This window comes from Topomyia yanbarensis, chromosome 3 (genome assembly GCF_030247195.1).
Source record: "Topomyia yanbarensis strain Yona2022 chromosome 3, ASM3024719v1, whole genome shotgun sequence".
Taxonomy (NCBI): domain Eukaryota; kingdom Metazoa; phylum Arthropoda; class Insecta; order Diptera; family Culicidae; genus Topomyia; species Topomyia yanbarensis.
The window spans coordinates 27,175,613-27,198,261 of record NC_080672.1 but is presented as its reverse complement, the minus strand read 5'-3'; the positions used below and the strand labels follow the sequence as shown (position 1 = coordinate 27,198,261).

General features: G+C 45.5%; 1 protein-coding gene across 1 annotated transcript in view; it reads right to left on the bottom strand.

The window, feature by feature from the left end:
• Positions 1 to 21,914: 21,914 nt before the first annotated feature.
• The window catches only part of LOC131693602 (dehydrogenase/reductase SDR family member on chromosome X), an 80,313-nt gene continuing 79,578 nt past the window's right edge, over positions 21,915 to 22,649 (bottom strand). The window contains exon 7 of the mRNA XM_058981534.1: positions 21,915 to 22,587. Coding sequence (XP_058837517.1) covers positions 22,372 to 22,587 — 216 coding nt within the window. The 3' untranslated portion in view covers positions 21,915 to 22,371. The remainder of the gene's footprint in view (positions 22,588 to 22,649) is intronic.

The window sequence follows — 22,649 nt, the reverse complement described above, 5'->3', positions numbered from 1 at the left end:
AGCGTGCCAGACAGGTGAATTTCGACAGCTTCTTATTCCGTGGTATCCAAATCGGGTAAAATTGCCATAGCTACGAGTTTTTCAATTTACGGATACTCAGGAATCAGTAGCGTCTAATTCAAATGGTACGTTCCCCATGTTGATTGGAGATTTGTGCCTTGCAATAAATCGTCTTTCATGATTTCCCTGATGATAATGATTGGGGAAGTGGTTAGGTTAGGGGTAAGGAATATACCCAAGAGACCACGAACCATTATTTAATGGCACACTTAGTGTCGGAAATAGTGTGCCAGAATAGAGCTAGTTCAGAAGCACCTTAGTGGCTGTCAACAATGTTAACATAGATACGTGTTTTTTTAAAGTAACTTCTTCTTTATCGACACAGCAATAGAAAAAAATAACTTTCGATAACGTACCCACCCTTTCTCGCTTCTTTTGTTTCACATGCCGACTGTTTGAAAGGCACTAAATTGATGATTTATTGCCCTTAGAAATGGGATTCGATCGCTGGCGAAAACCTCATCTCAATTTGGTATACGCGTTTGATCACTGATCTGTAAAAAGATTCGCATGTATACTTGGTTTAATGCTAACTCTGCCTAGATGTTTGGTTGAAATTACGCAAACGTCTAGTGTGGCTTATAATTGTATTTTTTCGAGAAATCGTGCAGAATTTGCATTTTGATTTTAAGTTTATTGCATCATCATTTATTACACGAAGGCATACGAGTTTAGTTTAGGTGACGCATACGTATATTTGTTATTGTTCAGTGTCTCAAAGCAGTATAAGAAGATTCTATATTTGCATTTAGAGTTTTCTATAAAAACTTCATAACATTTACCTTCAAAAGCTTTTTAGCACTATGTCTATGTTTTGTATGTCGATATAGTGCTAGATTTAATGTTTTACATTTTAGGTGCATTGAAGCATTAAAAGTACTTGTATACGGCTAGTTAGCAGTGGAATCGCTAACTTATAGCTTATCTAGAGTTTTAAATTAGTGCTTATGGTTACTTGGGTAACAACACAAAACAATTAAAACAGAGTAATACTGGTTATACAACCATTCTTCAAAAAGACACTACACCACGGTAAACTTTGTGCAAAAGCAGCTAAGAAAAGCCCACCTACTATAACCCTAAACAGCACACCGTTATCTTATGCCAAACCACAAACGGTTACAAAACAACTAACTCGACAGTAGACAGCTCCTTTAAGAACGTTTGGTTTAACAAATGTCAACTATCAAATAAAGTTTTCATTTTTTTACGCTTTCATCATCTAACAATTTAATAAGGCGAATGATTACAAAGGAATTACTATTGCTATTTTTTGATCTTCTATGAATACCGGACGTGTTCGCCCATCTTCCGAGTAAAAACGCGGGCCCCCAAATACGACCCGGGCCCCAGGGCAATTGCCCTGGCTGCCTCCCCCTCTTATCGGGCCTGCATGAATGTTGAAGGAAGCAGACTATCGAGTGCTCGGTTTGTTTGAGAGAAGAATTCTGCGTTCAACACTCGGCAGCACAGTACCAAATGGAGAATGGCACAGTCGCATGAACCCTCGGGACCAAGTATACAACCATGCTGGCATAGGAAGATTGATAAAACACGGCACACTACAGTGAGCTGTGCTTGTAATGCGGAATGACAAAAGAGAAACCAGCTAAAGTTATGATCATCAGAGAACCTGGAAGAGGTCGTCGACTTCAGGGCAATCCCCGCAATCGCTGGCGGTGTATTGAGGAAGACGCGCGTGCGGTGGGCGTCTGTGGAGGCTGGGAACCGGCGATCCAAGATCAAGTAACCTGGAACTCTAAAATACATTCAATTATGTTTCGGATTATCCAGATTGTTCGGTCACTAGGTCACTAAGATAATGATGACGATTTTTAATTTATTTACGTTTGCACTAATCACATTTCACACTTTCACTTTCTTCCCTCAATACGTGGTCTCTGGGCAAATTTATAAAAACAAACTAGCGGACTAAATTAACTCAAGAACATCACATAATTATAGAAAACAGCTTATATAGACTAGACCTTACATTTATTTAAACAGAAAACAAAAATACTTGCGCATAGTAAACTTTTATTCTTCTTAACGTGCAGAAAATCGTTGCGGCCGGGACGAACGTTGGTCGACTTGCTGCTTCTGGCTTTCCGGGGACTGGGCGACGATCGGGAACAGGACCAAGTACAGCTGACAGGGTACTTAGACCGGGTACTTCCGTCGGTCGAGATCCAGTTATGGCGGCAACTCGGCCGTGTAACGGTGGCCTGCGTTTCTGAAAGATGGTCCAGGAGTGGTACACTGAGCACACAATACTTTTCGCGAGTTACTTCGCGCATTTTTTTAATTAACTAGGCTGGCATCATTCGACCAACAGTGCACTCGCGTCGCTTGTGGTTTTTACCGGGCCTTTGCCCGCGGAACACTACACTGGGATCCTAAACCGTACCGAAAAGTCACGGGTGGTACGCACTAAGAGATTTCGCTGCCGCTCGACTTCACTCGGTTGTACTCACTGCTCGGACCGAACTTTTACTAACTGATCTCGTTTTCAGCGCAATAAGCCCTTTTTATTTCCCCGTGCCCCCGGAAACCATCTCCACTCGCGATCGATGACCTCTTCTCGTATATCGCGTAGCAAAAGCAAAACATTATTTACAAACATGTATGGGTTGGTGCCCCGATAAAAAGTTTATTTGAATTTTTAGATCGGATTGGTTTCATGCATAACCTTTACATTGTATTGGGTATGGGAATAAGTTTCCGTCCTCTTGAAAGATAGGTCATTATTGATACTACAGCTGTGTTAGCTCAACTACTCCATTTCTAATTGTATGTGTAAGGTCTCGATTGCACTAGTTGATATTCGCTTCGAGTGTGAACATCTTTTTTAATCTGGCGTTAAAAATGTCAACGTTCGTTCCGAAAAAGTAGCATTTGCGGGAAATTTTGCTGCATTATTACATTTCAAAGAAAAGTGCAGCTGAAACTTATCGCATATTAAGGAATATTTACGGTGATCATGCTCCATCTAATACAAGCTGTAAAGAGTGGTTTCGACGATTCCAAAGCGGCGATTATGACGCCAGTGACAAAGAACGCGAAGGAGCACCGAAAAAGTTTGAAGATGCACAACTACAACAGATACTTGATGAAGATTCATGTCGGACTCTGGATGAGCTATCCAATGAGTTGAATGTTGACAGATCGACCGTCGGTAAACGTTTGCACGCAATGGGAATGGTGCAAAAAATAGGCAATTGGGTACCACATCAATTGAAGGAGAGGGATATCGAGAGACGTTTGGTGATGTGCGAGATGCTCCTTGAGCGCCAGAAAAGAAAAGGTTTTCTGCATCGCATTATCACTGGCGATGAAAAATGGATCTACTACGATAACCCGAAGCGACGAAAATGTTGGGGGCTGCCAGGTGAACCGGGTCCATTCACACCAACAAAAAAAATATTCATGCTTCCAAGGTTTTGTTGTGCATCTGGTGGGATCAGAGTGGTGTAATTTATTACGAACTCCTTAAACCATCCCGAAACAATCACTGGTGATCGTTACAGACTGCAGCTAATACGATTAAATCGTGCTTTGAAAGAAAAACGACCGGATTGGACTGCTCGACATGATAAACTAATTTTGCTGCATGATAACGCTAGGCCACACGTTGCAAAATCTGTCAAAAAATATTTGGAAGGGGTGAATTGGGAAATCTTGCCCCACCCGCCGTATTCCCCAGACATAGCGCCATCAGATTACCATCTTTTTCGATCGATGCAATCAGCCCTGATTGGAGAAAAGTTCACTTCTTGCGAAATTATCGAAAAATGGCTGAACTAATGGATCGAGTCGAAAAACCCTGACTTCTTTCTTCGAGGAATCCGTATGCTGCCTGAAAGATGGGGAAAAGTTGTCGCTTCGAATGGTGCACACTTCACATAATATTATTTTGTATTTCATGTTTTAAATAAATATTATTTTCGCGTAAAGAAGGACGGAAACTTATTCCCATACCCAATATAATTTTCACAAAATAAACAAATCAGCAAAAATGTAAATAAACTATCTGACATATAATATAAATAATTAGGTAAATAAATCAATATGGAATAAATAAATAAATAAATAACAAGCAAATAAATAAATAAATAAATAAATAAATAAATAAATAAATAAATAAATAAATAAATAAATAAATAAATAAATAAATAAATAAATAAATAAATAAATAAATAAATAAATAAATAAATAAATAAATAAATAAATAAATAAATAAATAAATAAATAAATAAATAAATAAATAAATAAATAAATAAATACTGACGGGCACCAACCGAAGACTACTAAACATGAAATAAACATTCTTCAAACATGGAAGCATGACATTTATTTCACATTTAGACATTTACTGACAATATTTACAAATATAACAAAATTTCTAGGGGTCTATATTAAGCTGGCCCAGCGACCACGGATTTATTGTGACCAGCGAAACACAGGTCACAGTTACGAAGAATATTTACTTACATTTCATTTCTCCAAATTTGAAAAAAAAAATAATGTTCTTGTTCAATCCACTTCCAAAAATAGTTCCTATTTTCACTGATTTCATATGGTAAAATTATGACATTTGCACAATAATACGATTATGAACATCATTACATACGTCTATAAATTCTATAGGGCGAACTTATGAAATGCATAAGCGTTCAATGAAATCAAAATTGTGTAGCTTCATAAGTTGCGACTTATGAAATTCTTAAGTAAATTTGCGTCAGTGTAGTCACTATACTGCTAGGACAAAATCTCGACAAACATGTCAAATGGTCCTAACTGCAAATGACAGTTTCTCTTTGTTTACTTTGTCTTTCGCTAATAACTCTGCAGTTTATACGTTTGTTACTCAACTCTCAGCAGAATAAGCTAGTCGAAATCAGAGTTTTTCGATATATCCTGAAACAATATTGAAAAGTTTTAAGATGACGCCGTAATAATCGAAAGAGAAAGTAAACAAAGCGGGGCTCTCATTTGCATTTAGGACCATTTAACATGTTTGTCGAGAAATATTGACAATAAAATGTTAAAAAGTTCATTTTCGTGTAGACCCTTTTTAATATTTTTATCAAATTTGTTTTTATATGTAAAGGTAGGAAATTATTGAACTCTTTTGAAAATTCATTGTAAGAGGGGCGGCAAATTTACTTTTTGGCCCCGAGCGCCAAAACACCTCGCGCCGCCACTGATTGAGTAGACGTATTGATTTCCTGGTGAGAGAGTGTTTATCTCCGCGAGTGCTATTCAAAAAAAACTAATTCCCTGAGAGGATATAGCAAATTGGAGTCACCAGCGAGGATTTTGCAAGATTTGCTTATCTCACCAAAAACTTGTTAGTGCGAAGATTGTTAAAAAAAAGTCCTAAGAGAGTGGACCGCTCCTCGATGATACTAATGAGTATTTCTTCGTACCTTTTCCAATCATTAAAGATGTTCAACAACATCTTCCTAGGGAGAGACTGAACGTGATTCTACATTTTCCACATCGATGTCATTTGCCATAGGCAATAGGCCCGCGCAAAAACGACTTCCCCTGACAATGGTTCGCCTCACGGTATATCCGATGGATATATTATATATTATCCATCTATGGCCACTGGGCCTTACGCGATCTTCTTTCGAGACAATGATAAAAAGTGTTCGAATTTACCAAAGATTACTCGAGCTCTGGCGGAACGGTGTTCTGCCGTGACAGAAATATCGAAAATTCGCCCTGATAAACTTCGGGTGGTGGTAAATAGTTTGAATCAGGCAAACGATATTGCTGGCTACAGGCTCTTTACGAAGGAATACAGGGTATATATACCAGCTAACAGGGTTGAAATCTGCGGTGTAGTCTCCGATTCAAGTCAGAATTGCGAGGACCTGTTGACATATGGGGTTGACTGTTTTAAAGACTCCTTGCTACAGTCAGTGAAGATACCAGAGTGCAAACGTTTGCATTCAGCATCAGTCGAAGCTGACGTAAAGGGGACATACAGGGTGTTTGATTCATGGTTAAGAATCTCTCGGGGGGTGATAGACTGCTATATTTGGAGAAAAAAATTGTTCTACACATACCATCAAATCTCAACCGTTACAGAGTTATTGAACTTTTTGTGTAAAAAACTTATTTGTCTTAAAATACCTCTAACTTTAAAAGTATACTTTGTATTTTAAATATTTCAGTTCCATTCGAAAGGTGAAAAAATTTCCTATCAGTGTATGTACAAATATCTTTTAGTTAAGTGTACTAAATGATTTTTTACTAACGAAATAACTCAAAATTTGTACTATGCTATATTTCACCCTAAGGAGAAAAATTTGGTAAAAACCAAAATTTCTCACTAGGGTGAAAATTTGTTGGTAAAAACCAGTCTTTGTACAGGAGGGCACAAATCCTTATTTCATACTATGTTGCGTTTCGGCTTCGCCTCTTCAGAAACCGACACTAACGTATTGCATCTTTCGCATAGGCCTGCTAAGCCAAGACAAGTTTCGGCTTCACTTGTGTCTCATCGGCATAAACAGAACTTCTGCTCGAACGGGACATCACGTTTGATCAGTCGTTTGATTGAAACACATAGTGTGTTTTAGTTTTAAGGGATTTGCGTCAAGCCGGCGCTAATCTATTCCGACAATACGTTAGTGTCGGTTTCTGAAGAGGCGAAGCCGAAACGCAACATAGTATCAAAATTTGTGTTTTTTGGAGAGTTTTTTAATTATTCTAATAATTAATCAACAAAATTTATCGTTACTATTGTTCATTTGAATTTATTTGCCCCTTAATGTTCTTTATAACTTTTTATTTGACAACAAATATATCTCTTTTCATTTTGCTGCTATTTAATAGTTAACACAGCATGAGCTCGCCACAAATGTAGTGGGTTCGAAATCGTTGTTTTTGCATATTCTTAACCATGAACCAAACACCCTGTATATCAACTCAGGTTCCTATCGGGTGATCTACGCCGGGTCTGCCCTATCTAACTACCTCCTCTTTAACAAGGTCCATCCACCTGTTCGCCATTTTGTGCCGCGCGCCATGAACTGTACTAATTTCAAAGAACTGGGACATACAACCTCCCATTGTAGCAAAAGCGGTGGGAATCATGTGGATGATTCCTGTGAAAGGAATGCCGTAAAGTGTATACTGTGGAGGAAACCCACTTGATCTCCCGACATGTCCCGTGTACAAACCGCGAAATGGCACGGATTCCTGCATCTCCAGTGCGTCCGAACGCCTTAGGCCTGTCCCTCTGCTCGACATCGATGCAGTTAGATTACATGTGGAAAGTAGTCTCTGAACCCCACGGTAGGGACCATCTACCAATCGTAATTAATATTGCTAACGGTTCAGGGCCACCGAATACAATCTATGTTTCGTATGACCTCACACGAAATATTGATTGGCAGAGCTACGCGTCCGCGATACCCGGAAAAGTAGAGCTTCCTCCGGAGGAAGAACACGGGTTCCTGGCTGGCTTGATTCTCGATATTCGCGATTCAAGCTCAAACTAAACGCGTACCAGACGCGAACCCTCAGGGGCGTCCTCCCAACCCATGGTGGGACAAAGAGTGCTCAGACGTGTACGTGGAGAAGGTCACCGTGTATAAGGTCCTCCAGCCAGCTACCGACAGTACGCGATGGCGGAGACGCGCATGAAGAGTTTGATGAAAGCCAAAAAACGTAGCTACTGGCGCCGGTTCGTCGACGGGCTAACGAGAGAAACATCGATGTGCACTCTTTGGAGCACGGCCCTGCGCTTACGAAACCGAAACAGTACTAACGAGAGCATGGAATATTCAAACCGTTGGATATTCGATTTTGCCAAGAAGGTTTGTCCGGATTCCGCCCCAGCACAGAAGATCTACCGCACCACGTCTCTTCATGATAACTATAACGCGAACGAAACACCGTTTTCGATGGGCCAGACAGAATCAAATTTAACTTGTTGAAGAATCTGCCAGACTCTGCCAAGAGACGCTTGTTGAATTTATTTAATAAGTTTCTTGAGGGTAATATTGTCCCTAGTGACTGGAAGTAAGTGAAGGTCATCGCCATCCAAAAACCAGGAAAACAAGCCTCCGACCACATTTCGTATCGACCGATTGCGATGCTGTCCTGTATCCGGAAGTTATTCGAAAAAATGATCTTGGCACGAACGACTGTCTCGCGTTGCTCTCAACAGAAATTCAAATGGCTTATGCTAGCAAAGAGCAGATGGCATCAGTTTTCCTAGATATAAAGGGGGCTTTTGATTCAGTTTCGATCAAAATTCTTTCTAAGAAGCTGCACCAGCATGGTCTTTCACCGACTCTGAACAACTTTTTGCTAAACTTGCTGTCCGAAAAACATATGCATTTTTCGCATGGTGATTTATCGACATCAAGAATTAGCTACATGGGTCTTCCCCAGGGCTCATGTCTAAGCCCCCTTCTCTATAACTTTTACGTGAATGACATTGACGAATGTCTTGTCAATTCCTGCACGCTAAGGTAGCTTTCAGATGACGGTGTGGTCTCTATTACAGGTCCCAAAGCCGTCGATCTGCAAGGACCATTGCAAGATACCTTGGACAATTTGTCTGCTTGGGCCCTCCAGCTAGGTATCGAGTTCTCCACGGAGAAAACTGAGCTAGTCGTATTTTCAAGGAAGCGTGAACCAGCGCAACTACAGCTTCAATTAATGGGTCAAACTATTGCTCAGGTTTCAACTTTCAAATATCTCGGGGTATGGTTCGACTCTAAAGGAACCTGGGGATGTCATATTAGGTATCTGAAACAGAAGTGCCAGCAAAGAATCAACTTTCTCCGTACAATAACCGGAACATGGTGGGGTGCCCACCCAGGAGACCTGATCAGGCTGTACCAAACAACAATATTGTCGGTGATGGAGTACGGGAGTTTCTGTTTCCGCTCCGCTGCGAACATACATTTCATCAAACTAGTGCGAATCCAATATTGTTGTTTGCGTATTGCTTTGGGTTGTATGCACTCGACACATACGATGAGTTTAGAAGTGCTGGCGGGCGTCCTTCCGCTGAAAAATCGATTTTGGGAACTCTCATATCGATTGCTCATCCGATGCGATATCTTGAACCCGTTAGTAATTGCAAATTTCAAAAGGCTTGTCGAGCTCAATTCTCAAACCCGATTTATGTCCTTGTACTTCGATTACATGGCACAAAATATCAATCCTTCTTCATACTATCCCAACCGTGTCAATCTCTTTCATGCCTCTGATTCAACTGTATTCTTCGACACATCCATGAAAGACGAGATTCGTCGAATCCCGGATCATATACGTCCGCAAGTGATCCCAAGCATCTTTCATAGTAAATTTCGAGAAGTCGACTGCAACAAGATGTTTTACACCGACGGGTCAAGCCTCGACGGCTCCACTGGCTTCGGTATATTCAATCAAAACCTCACCGCCTCATTCAAACTCAATGATCCTGCTTCAGTTTACGTCGCAGAACTTGCTGCTATTCAGTATACCCTTGGGATCATTGATACTTTGCCCACCGATCATTACTTTATTGTCTCGGATAGCCTCAGCTCAATCGAGGCTCTCCGTTCAATGAAACCTAGAAAGCACATTCCATATTTTCTGGGGAAAATCTGGGAGCGCCTGCGTGCTTTGTCTGTAAGATCGTACAAGATTACCTTAGTTTGGGTTCTCTCGCATTGCTCCATTCCGGGTAATGAAGAAGCGGACTCTTTAGCTAAGGCGGGCGCTTTACAAGGTGACATATATGAAAGACCAATTAGCTTCAGCGAATTTTTCAGTATCACTCGTCAGAGAACCCTCGAAAGTTGGCAAACTTCATGGAGCAATGGTGAACTGGGAAGGTGGCTACATTCGATAATCCCTAAGGTATCGACGAAACCTTGGTTCAGAGGGATGGATGTGGGTCGGGATTTCATTCGCGTGATGTCTCGGCTCATGTCCAATCACTACACGCTGGACGCACATCTCCGGCGTATTGGGCTCTAAAATAGCGGTATCTGCACCTGTGGCAACGGTTATCACGATATCGAACATGTTGTCTGGGCATGCGCCGAGTACTGTTCTGCCAGATCTCAACTATTCGATTCTCTTCGGGCCCGAGGAAGATCACCCAATGGCCTGGTTCGAGATGTACTAGTAAGCCGCGATATTCTCTACATGTCCCTTGTATACACGTTCCTCAAAACCATCAATATCCAAATTTAAATGCCCCTATCTTTTCTCTGATCATTCCCAGAAGTGCCCTCTTCCGACTACCGTACCCCAACGATGGTTTGATACGACTCCAAGACGAGACAAAACATCTGTCGAATGAACCAACAACACGAGACCTACAGTACAATATCACACGCGCAACGTGGTGTGTTTCCGATCCGTATCTGAGCCGTACTACGAAATGGTCTGGAGGAACCCCTGCCGGTTCGAGGAAAACCGCCCGGCGTCCCAATACTTGATGCATCCATTCGAATCTGTAATCCTGGCCGTTGATTCCTGATGCCGGAAACTGAAAGTTTATATCTCCCCCCCTCTGTCAGCCTTGTCCACCCTCTCTCCCATGTCTCTGATACACAGATGTACGACTACGCTCCCCCCCCCCCTCCTTGAATATCTTCCCAAAATTTAGGTGCCCCCCTATCTTCTAGTTTTAGTTGATCAATATTTAACCTAGTTAAGAAATGTCCAACAGTACCAACAGTAATAACCCTAATTAATCCCCCCACCCCCAGCCTTAATAAAATTGAACCACTCCTAGTTAATAAGCTTGTAAAATGTTCCCCTTAGTTAATATTTAATTGCTCCAACAATCTCCCTTCTAAAAATCATAAAATGCATTGCTATACAAAGAACACACAAAATGACACCTCCCCTAATCCTACGAATATTATGTTATTCCCTCTTGTATATGTATAAGTTAGCTGTAAAATTCTTTTAGTTTCATTATATAAAAACAAAATTATATTAAATATGTAACCTCCTAGTTTTAAACAATTCAAAGTGTAAAACAAAGAAAAAATGGCACCTTTAAGCTAACGAAAACGTGCCTTATCAAATAAACGAATTGAATAAAAAAAAAAATAAGATAATACTGTTACCGTTGTAAGTAATTTGTGTAAAATGTGAATATTGGATGGTTTTGTAATAATTGTCAAATATTGTAGTTTTGCCCTGAAGATGAAGGCGTAGATCTTCGAAGCGTTGGTATTAGACGAAATATAGATATTGTTGTATGAAAACGGTGACCAAAAAGCCATCTCTTCATATTAAAACCAAAGTGGTCGTCCTTCCTACCATCGAGTAGACGTAGGTTACTGGTAGACGTTGCCGTATCTATCCTCAGGAACGGCAGCCCGTCATGGTCAAGAGCACTAAGGGTAACCAGTTACCTACAGAAACTGGAGAGCACCTACCGCGTGATGTGCCTCAGAGTGATATCTGCCTACCGCACGGTATCACACGATGCATCCTGCGTGATAGAGAGCATGATGACAGTCGGGCTGGTCATTCGGGAAGATGAGGAGCGTTTCGAGCTACGTGGAAATAAAGGAGCCCGCGAGCGCACCAGGGTGGCCTCGGTCGCCAGATGGCAGCGTGAGTGGGACAACTCATCGTATGCGTATGTCATCGGTTCGACGTCGAAAGAAGAGCAATGCTTGACGTCTGTGGCTGGGACACAACCCCTGATACCCTTATTCAGCGGATGTGTCAATCGGTGGAGAAGTGGAACGCAGTCTCGGCTGCTACCATCCAGATTGCCAGTAGGCTACAGGTAATCTGGCGAACTGAGCAACAGACGACGGGCACGGCTAACTAGTGATTGGTTAGCTGGAGCGAAAAAGGCCAAGCGCAAAAAAGGGAGTGAATGGTCTGTTCATGCCGAGGCAGGTTTGGCGCAGCGAATGGCAACCGCGTAAGGGGTAAACCCAACCACCCCGAAGCAAGACAGTAGAGTGAGTGTATAGGCGTATAAGTGGACTACCTCATGCCAAGACGGGAGGGTCGTAGCGTAGTATGTTGGGACTTAGCTATCGATACCTCATGGCGTGGCAGAGGAGTGAAAGGGTGAGCACCCAAGTAAGCCTCGCATGGTATGTCAGAAGTGGGGCCTAAGAAAAATGTCCCACATGGGATGCCAGGGGGAGCGACAGGGATATAATAGAGTGGTACGATCGAGAGTGAACCAGGTGATAGGGTGAGCATCCAAGTCAGCCTCATACAGGACGTATGAACTTATAATTTGAAATAGGGTTGCCACTCCTTCGGCTGTGACCCGAAGGCTCCAGTTTTTGGAGACGATCTCCGAGCCTCTGGGATTTAAACCAATTTCTCTGGGTCTAGTGACACGATAAATAATTTAAACTCAAATTGGTTTCAAACGCAACCTTCTGGCGTTAATATTGGCGGCACCTGCAGCGGTCATTGACTGTTGACCAGAGATAAAAGCTTCGTTCTTTTGTTGCAACCTCCCTAGCGACTGTGGTGATGAATAACCGCCCAGTAACAATTCCGGAAGACATCGCAGTGTGCTTTCCAGACTTTGTCACTTTCCTTCCTGCTTCACTCTACTTCTCCTTTTAGCTGTGGCAGAGGGCAATCCTTGTCCGGCTTATCCTCCACAGCGAGAGTGGTCGGTGCTTTTGGATTTTTTGTCGTTGGCCGAGGACACACATACATCTTCAAAACGGTTTAGACACGCGAAAAATTTACAGCTTAATTAGATGAGCTCAGAACAGTGGTGTACATTATGCTTTGCTAAAACAATGCACTAAACGGTGAATGTGAGTCAATTTTGGTAATTAATACCTCGATGAGTTACAAAAAGAATGAAGGAGTTTATACTTATCTCATTTAAACTCAGCAGATAGGTCTGATTTCAACGTATACTCGTGCTTCTATAAAACCGATTCCATGCAAAAATCTCCGGCTGAAAGCCTCACTAGAGGTGCCAACCCTAATTTGAAAATTGTCACACATGTATCTTGGGCACATGAAGGGTGTACGGAATCAATTTGCATCACTTTCAAATGGCTTTTATATATAACTATATTTGCAGTTTTAATTTTGGGTGAAATTAGTCCAATGCCGAACTCAGTGCGTCGTATCGTCCATTGCTGCTTCCGTAGTCGCTATTAGAGAAGATTCATCCATCCAAGGAATTGCCGTCTTTACGAATGGATATACTGGGCTAGGGCCAGAAGCCTCAGGCTCTAGCTAACCCCATGCTCAGAATAAACAAAAGATACATCGAAAATGAATTACTTCGCAAAAGACCAACACAACATCACTTGTTTTCAAGTGAATCCAGATTCGGCCATCTGTTTCCAAAATGCAATGTTGATTGAGAAAAAAAACGTGACTAGATTCTCAACTTTTTCAATGATTTTTACCTCGTGCTTAATTTTTAAGTTCGTACTAAAACTAAAAAAAATGCACCGATTTTCGCAGATTTTTACATATGCTGCGCGCAGATTTAAAAAAGTATTACCTGGCATCCCTACTGGGGACTCCGGATATCTCTTACCGTGCCAAGAGCAAGAAGCCGGGAATGGTACTGTCTACGGTAAGTTGTGTTATGAAACGATTACACACGTTTTTTATTTATTTATTAACAGATTAAGGCCGAAGTGGCCTGTGCCGTATACAAAAGATTCCTCCATTCAACTCGGTCCATGGCCGCGCGTTGCCAGCCACGCAGTCTGCGAAGGGTCCGCAAATCGTCTTCCACCTGGTCGATCCATCGTGCTCGCTACGCGCCACGTCTTCTTGTACCGGTCGGATTGCAATTGAGAACCGTTTTCACCGGGCTATTGTCCGACATTCTGGCTACGTGCCCGGCCCACCGTAGTCGTCCGATTTTCGCGGTATTACAGATGGGCGGCTCCCCCAACAGCTGATGCAACTCATGGTTCATTCGCCGTCTCCATGTTTTTTATTTTTTTTTTTTACAATGGAGAAGACCTTTATGTCCTAGCCCAGTACACGTGCTAACGGTAGGGTCCAATCTACCACACGGGGTGCACTGGGGGCGTGTCGGACTCGAATGGTGACCAGCCATTAATACCGACTAAACTCCATTGGGCTCCGCCATCATTCCTCCCAGGAACTACCTCTCGGTATTACTTCTGGGGGGATGGCTGTACTAAATGTACTCATTCACTCTCACTCGCGCGATCATACATCCTGTATGAGGCTTACTTGGGTGCTCTCTCAATCACACTTTGATTCACTCTCAAACACTCCCACATGAGGCTGACTTTTGTGCTCACCTTTTACGTTCCATGCGAGGCTGACTTGTGTGCTCACCTTACTCATTCCTTGCTAGGCTTACTTTTGTGCTCGCCCTACCCATACATGTGAGGCTGACTTGGGTGCTCACCCTATCACCTGATTCACTCTCAATCGTGCCACTCTATTGTACCTTTGTCACTCCCTCTGGCATCCCATGTGGGACATTTTTCTTAGGCCCCACTTCTGACATACCATGCGAGGCTGACTTTTGTGCTCACCTTTTTCATTCCTTGCTTGCAACCAACCTGTGAGGCTGACTTTTATGCTCACCCTTAACATGCAGTGTGAGACTGACTTGGATGCTCACCCTTTCACTCCTCTGCCACGCCATGAGGCATCGATAGCTTAGTTCCAACATACTACGCTACGACCCTCCCGTCTTGGCATGAGGCAGTCCACTTATACGCCTATACACTCACTCTTCTGTCTTGCTTCGGGGTGGCTGGGTTTACCCCTTACGCGGTTGCCATTCGCTGCGCCAACCTACCTCGGCATGAACAGACCATTCACTCTCTTATTTTGCGCTTGGCCTTTTTCGCTCCAACTAACCAATCACTAGTTAGCCGTGCCCGCCGTCTGTTGCTCGGTTCGCCAGATTACCTGTAGCCTACTGACAATCTGGATGGTAGCAGCCGAGACTGCGTTCCACTTCTCCACCGTTTGACACATCCGCTGAATAAGGGTATCCGGGGTTGTGTCCCAGCCACAGACGTCAAGCATTGCTCTTCTTTCGACGTCGAACCGATGACATACGAACAGTATGTGTTCGGCAGTTTCGTCTACACCTGGGCAGTCCGGGCAGACTGGGACCTCCGCGTGTCCGAACCTGTGGAGGTACTGACGGAAACAGCCATGGCCTGACAGGAATTGTGTCAGGTGGAAGTGAACTTCCCCATGGGGTCTTCCCACCCAGCTCGATATGCTAGGTATCAGCCGGTGGGTCCACCTACCTTTCGAGGAGTTGTCCCACTCACGCTGCCATCTGGCGACCGAGGTCACCCTGGTGCGCTCGCGGGCTCCCCTATTTCCACGTAGCTCAAAGCACTCCTCATCTTCCCGAATGACCAGCCCGACTGGCATCATGCTCGCTATCACGCAGGATGCATCGTGTGATACCGTGCGGTAGGCAGATATCACTCTGAGGCACATCACGCGGTAGGTGCTCTCCAGTTTCTGTAGGTAACTGGTTACCCTCAGTGCTCTTGACCATGACGGGCCGCCGTACCTGAGGATAGATACGGCAACGCCTGCCAGTAACCTACGTCTACTGGCGCACACCTTTGAGCTGTTGGACATCATTCTCGATAGTGCCGCAACAGCAGTCGACGCTCTCTTGCACGTATAGTCGACATGGCTGCCGAAGGTCAGCTTGTCGTCTATAATGACTCCGAGAGACTTCAGACTTCGCTGTGAAGTGATCGCGACTTCTCCCACATGGATAACTGCATGTTGTGCCGACTTGCGGTTGTTGACGATAACTACCTCCGTCTTATGATGAGCGAGCTCCAGGCCTCTCGCGCTCATCCATTCCTCCACCGTGCTAATCGCGTGTTCTGCGGTTAGTTCTACCTCAGGAATTGACTCCCCGTAGACCTCCAAGGTTACGTCGTCGGCAAAGCCGACGATCTTGACCCCAGGAGGGAACTTCAGTCTCAGAACCCCGTCATACATGAGGTTCCATAGCACCGGGCCTAGGATCGAGCCCTGCGGGACTCCGGCGGTAATCGGAACCCTTTTCTGATCGGCATCGGTCTCGTATAGCAGTACGCGGTTTTGGAAGTAACTTTCCAGGATCCGGTACAGACCCACCGGTAGGCTAAGCCGGTGTAACGAGAGCGCGATGGCATCCCAGCTTGCGCTGTTGAATGCATTCTTCACGTCAAGTGTCACTAACGCACAGTATCGAATACCTCGCCTTTTTCGTTGGATCGCTATCTCGGCAGTATTTATCACTGAGTTGAGAGCGTCCACTGTGGACTTACCCTTCCGAAAGCCAAACTGGTTGCTTGACAGACCGTCCGTACCTTCCGCGTACGGGGTGAGCCTGTTGAGGATGATCCTCTCAAGCAGTTTGCCAGTCGTGTCTATCAGACAGATTGGTCTGTACGCCGATGGGTCGCCTGGCGGCTTCCCGGGCTTCGGCAACAGCACCAGTTTCTGCCTTTTCCATCTATCGGGGAAACGGCACTCGTCAAGGCATCTCTGCATAGCTAGCCTGAACATGTTCGGGTACGCTATGATCGCTGCCTTGAGAGCGTTGTTTGGAACTCCATCCGGCCCTGGAGCTTTGTTCATTGCTAGGGATTTAGCCACTGCGAGTAGTTCTTCATTCGTCACTGGAGCCACCATTTCGACCGTGCCCGCACTGTCTCGTAGTGCAGGTGGCCAGGGGCTTGTGGCTCGAGACGGGAAGAGTACTTCGATAATCGTTGCCAACCGGTCCGGAGACCGTTCTGGGGGTGAGGAGCCCCCTTTGGTCTTGGCCATCACAATCCGGTAGGCGTCACCCCACGGATTCGCGTTGGCACTCTCACACAGGTTGTCGAAACACGCTCTCTTGCTGCTTTTAATAGCCTTGTTAAGGGCTAATTTCGCAGCTCGAAACACTTCACGGCGGTTCTCTCTTGCATCCTCGGTGCGAGCTCTTTGCATCCTACGTCTAGCTCTGAGGCAGGCTGACCGTAGAGCTGCAATCTTGGCACTCCACCAGTATACCGGGCATCTACCGTTTCTTGGCAGTGTTTTTCTCGGCATAGTGGCGTCGCACGCGCGTGATAGAACAGCTACCAGCGCATCCCCGCTTAGACTGTCGGTGTTGGCCTCCAGTCCCAGGGCCGCGGTGAAAGCTTCGCTGTCGAAGTGATTGGACTTCCACCCGCTTACCTGACAGGGATCTCCCGCCCTCGGATGCTGCACACCATAGTTGATCTTAAAGCGGATTGCTAAATGATCACTATGGGTGTAGCCTTCGTCTACCCTCCATTCCATGCCTGGAGCCAGACTCGGGCTGGCAAAGGTCAAATCAATCCACGCCTCCACTCCGTTTCTACGGAATGTACTAGCGGAGCCATCATTAGCTAGCACAGTATCGAGTTTCGCAAACGCTTCCATTAGCGCTTGACCCCTGCTATTTGTACAGCGGCTGCCCCACTCCACTGCCCAAGCGTTGAAGTCTCCCGCTATTACTACCGGTTTCCGGCCCACAAGGTCCGACGAGAGCCTGTCGATCATCTGGTAGAACTGTTCTATTGGCCACCTTGGTGGGGCGTAGCAGCTGCAATAGAACACACCATTGATCTTGGCAATCGCCACACCCTCGGCGGAGGGGTGTATTACCTCTTGAACCGGGAACCTTCCCGTTGTACAGATTGCCACCATTCCAGACCCGTCCGACACCCAATTGCCGTTGCCGGCAGGGATACTGTACGGGTCTGATAAGAGGGCGACATCTGTCCTCGACTCCGAGACCGACTGCCACAGCAGCTGTTGGGCTGCTGCACAATGGTTAAGATTTAGCTGTGTGACTCTCACGGCTTCTTCTTATTTAACTCGCCGAAGGGACACGAAGGTCCGCCCATAGCATGTTTATGGGCTTGCTTCTTGCTGGTGCAGATAAGGCACTTATATGCCTTAGTGCACCCCCGCTCTTTATGCCCCTCCTCGCCGCATCGACGACATAGCTTGCTCCTGTCTAGGCCTTTACATTCGTAAGCTTTATGGCCGGATTCTAGGCACCGATAGCACCTGTCCACTGAAGGCGGCTGGGGTATACTAATAGGGCATACCGACCAGCCGATCTTCAGCTTCCCTTTCTCGGTTACCTTTTTGGCATCCGCATTGAGTAGCCTGAGGTAGGCTACTTGGGTGCCAGAGGGTCCGTCCCTCAATCGCACAGAGGCCCGCTCGATTGTGACGCCGCAGTGCTCCTTGACGGCTGCGACGACGTCTTCTGCGGTCGCGAACTCGTCCAAGTGCTTGCACTGGAGAGTTGTTTCCGCACCTAGCGACCTAATTTGGGCGCCCTCGCCAAGGACCTCTTGAGCCAAGGCCTTATATATTGCACTTGATTGTGCGCCTCGCTTCAGCACCAGGAGCATCTCTCCCGTGTTGGTGCGTCTTACGCTACGCACATCCTGCCCAAGGGCCGAGAGGCTTTCGGCCGCCTTCATCGATTTAAGGACATCGGCGTATTTGTCCTTGTCGGTTTTTAACCACAAGGCTTCGCCTCTGTCCTTGGCCTTCCTCGCAGGCCGCGGTACCTCCGGTTTCGGTGCCGGCTTTTTCTTGGTAACCAGCGTCCAGGGGTTTGAGCCCCCCTGCCCCGGTTGTGCCGGGTTGCTGGTACCATCGCTCTCCACAGCGAGGTCACTCTCGCCCTCGCTTACCTCACCCAGGCGGCGTTTGACCTTGACGGTTGCACGCCGAGTGGTGTCGGTTTTGGCACCCTCTCCTGGCGACTTCCTAGGGCGCTTCGCATTCGATGCCGTCTTGCGATTGCCCTTTCCTTTTCCCTTCGAGGGGAACTCGGTCGCCGCTCCGATCGACGTGGCTGCTCCGTAGAAGGTAAAGGCCACTGTCTGTGAACCTCTATTGACCTTCTCTCTTTCCTCCCTATTGGAGGCCACTGTCTGGGTTTCTCTGTCGGGCCTCTCCCGACATTCCACCCTCTCAACATATGCCTGCTGTTCCTGTCTTGCGACACGAACAGCTTTCCGGAGCTCCAGAAGGCTCAACTTCAACTCCTTGGCTATGTTCTGCTTTGCGCTAGCGAAGTCGATTATAGCATCGAGTTGCTTCGCTACTTTGCGCATCGCAGCTATTGGCCCCTCCGATGCATTGGTAGGGGTATTGCCTACCGCTGCTGGGGGGTCACTGGTGCTTTCGAGTACAGCACTCATCGTTCCACTACTCTCCCCACGGGGGGGAGACCTCGCCAAACCACCTCTTGCGAAGGGGTTTGGCACCTCCGTCTGTTTATTTTTATTTTTATTTTGCTCCATGAAAATTCCCACGAGTAGCGCGAGAAATATATGTCCGCCACGCCAGAGCTCCGCATTAGCGTGGTAAGGGACGCTTACTGTGGGGGTTGCCCAGGTACCCCACAGGCTCCGTTAACGATCGAGCATCTTTTTCACCCCCTCGATCACTCATCCCTCGGCACGGGTCGCTTCACGCCTTGGAATTGGGGTTATGCCCTACCTTGCTTTACGTGGTGATCTCGGCCCGGATCATCACAACCATCCTCCTTTACCAGGGCTTTGGACCTGTAGCTCTGGATCTCAATAGTTCCATGTACGTATGTTATTACAGACATGCTACTATTGGGATCCGTCATTCGCTAGCGGAGTCTCCATGTGCCGTCTTCCATCTGTACTCCACCGTAGATGGTACGCAGCACTTTCCGTTCGAAGACACCAAGTGCGCGTTGGTCCTCCACGAGCATGGTCCAGGTCTCGTGCCCGTAGAGAACTATCGGTCTAATCAGCGTCTTGTAGATGGTCAACTTCGTACGACGGCGAACTCTGTTCGACCGAAGTGTCTTGCGGAGGCCAAAGTAAGCACGATTTCCTGCCACGATGCGTCTACGAATCTCTCTGCTGGTATCATTATCGGCGGTCACCAGTGAGCCCAAGTACACGAACTCTTCAACCACCTCGATTTCGTCGCCACCGATGCAAACTCGAAGCGGGCGGTTCTCATTCTCTTCTCTTCCTATCATGTACTTTGTCTTCGACGTGTTGATGGCAAGTCCGACGCGCTTGGCTTCTCTTTTCAGTCTGATGTAGGCTTCCTCCATCTTCTCAAAGTTTCGTGCAATAATATCAACGTCATCGGCGAAGCCAAGTAGCTGAACGGACTTTGTGAAAATCGTACCACTCGTGTCGATCCCTGCTCTTCTTATTACACCTTCCAGCGCGATGTTGAATAACAGACACGAGAGACCATCACCTTGCCGTAACCCTCTGCGTGATTCGAAGGGACTCGAGAGCGTCCCTGAGACATGTACTACGCACATCACCCGATCCATCGTCGCCTTCACTAATCGCGTCAGTTTGTCCGGGAATCCGTACTCGTGCATAATCTGCCATAGCTGATCTCGATCGATAGTGTCGTATGCGGCTTTGAAGTCGATGAACAAATGATGTGTGGGCACATTGTACTCGCGGCATTTCTGCAGTACTTGACGAAGAGCGAACACCTGGTCCGTGGTAGATCGTTCGCTCATGAAACCCGCCTGGTACTGCCCCACGAACTCTCTTGCAATTGGTGATAGTCGACGGCATAGTATTTGGGAGAGTACCTTGTAGGCGGCGTTCAGCAGGGTAATTGCTCGGTAATTACAGCAATCCAGCTTGTCGCCCTTTTTTTAGAGAGGACACACGACACCTTCCATCCACTCCTCCGGTAAAATCTCCTCCTCCCAAATCTTGGTAATCACCCAGTGCAGCGCTTTAGCCAGTGGCTCGCCACCGTGTTTTAGTAGCTCGCTTGGTATTTGGTCAACCCCAGCGGCTTTATTATTTTTGAGCCGGCTGATCTCCTCCTGGATTTCTTGGAGATCCGGAGCCGGTAGTGTAATGTCTTCCGCGCGTGCTCCCAGGTGCATTAGCGTGCCATCCTCATCGTCTGCTGCATCGCCGTTCAGGTGTTCTTCGATTACACACGTACAGTATTCAAAAGTCTACTAATCGCGATAAACGACAGAATATTGTGCGAAACTTACGTGCGCTGAAGCTCTACACTCAACGGATGACGAGATTTACGTGAAAGCGAATTTCCGCCAGCTTCCTTTTCTTCACAGCTCGTAATAAGTTCGACATTCCGGAGAAAGCTGGAAAGCAGAAGAGGCTTTAAGTTGCTATAAAATGACTGATTTGGCAGGCAATTTGCTCATGTGGAAAGCAGACCACTCCGTTCGAGATAACCGGAACGGTTTAGCGTCTACTGTCTCTTCTGAGAACTCACAATCGCTCTACGCTTTTCTGGCTGAATTTAATCTCGTGTCTATACTCGAAAGATGTTCTGGAGTGATGCAAGGCTAAGGAAATCAATTTCGTGTCCAAAAACTCTTCTATGTCGGACCTCGAGAGTAGAGAACTCCCTTAACAATATAATCAAACAACTCATTTAATCATGAAAATGAATCAAATTTATGAAAAATTCTTAATGAGTTTAAATTTACAAGCTTTACCTTTAAAATTAGTAAATTAATACGAGCTGTTCAAGTTGAGAAATGTTTTAAATGCCTTGGGTTGAACAAAATCACTGATTTCTATTGTACGAAAGTGAGAAACCGGTATGAGAATATTTAAAAAAGATTATAAACAGTATTGCCATGATATAACCAACGAGTAATTTTACATCAATCTCCTAGTAATGTCTCTGAAATAATCCAGCTCTAAGCTTTAATCCCGACAAATGTACAGTGAATGAACTTTTTATATCAAGTACCTTAAATAGTTTTTGAAAGAGCTTTTAACTAACAGCAGATATCCGGTATCAATGCAACCCATACAACTGGGAAAGATGTTGGAAAGGATCGAATAAAAAAATTGACATAAACTAGTACCGTTTATATGCACCTTTATTACTCGTATTGAATAAATTCCTGCCAGCTTATCAACTACAAACGAGGACGGAGCAAAATGGAACGGATTAAAGGTAGGTGAAAAAAAAGAACGCTGGAATGTATTATCATAATCCGAAACTCGATTGCTTCCTCCGAGTGCTTCATCGCCGTCTCAGTGAGACTGATACCCTCCCCTAGCTCGAGTACTTGCACTATGCTAATGGAGTCTGGTTGCAGTTTTCAGTTGCAGTGATGTGACTTTCTTTTCACCTTTTTCTCACGACGATGCTTGGAAGCGACCGACCGTAAAGATAAAAATTAGAATTCAACGTCTAACGAAAAATAATGTAACCTGCACAGTGTGATGACAGTGCTTGTGATGCCTCTTAACCTAAATGCACTAGTGAGTCCCAGAAAAAAATACGGTGTCGGAAAAAAGTTGCCATTTATAACACTACTTTTCCGGTTGATTCCTTGTGGAAAAAGTCCTTAATCCCTAGCGTATCACAGGTGAAGCGGAACAGCTTGTCGCACTGGACCGAGTTCTTCCAGAAGCGATGACAAGTCATCACTCGACAGTTGCTCAGGTAGGTACCCCCTTTGCCCTCCAGTTCCGGTGCGATAGCGGCATACACGATGGTACGGGATCCTTGCTCGGGGCTCTGCGAACAAAAACGAATGAACGAAACGAGAAATGAGTATGTTGATTGGTTATTGCTGATGA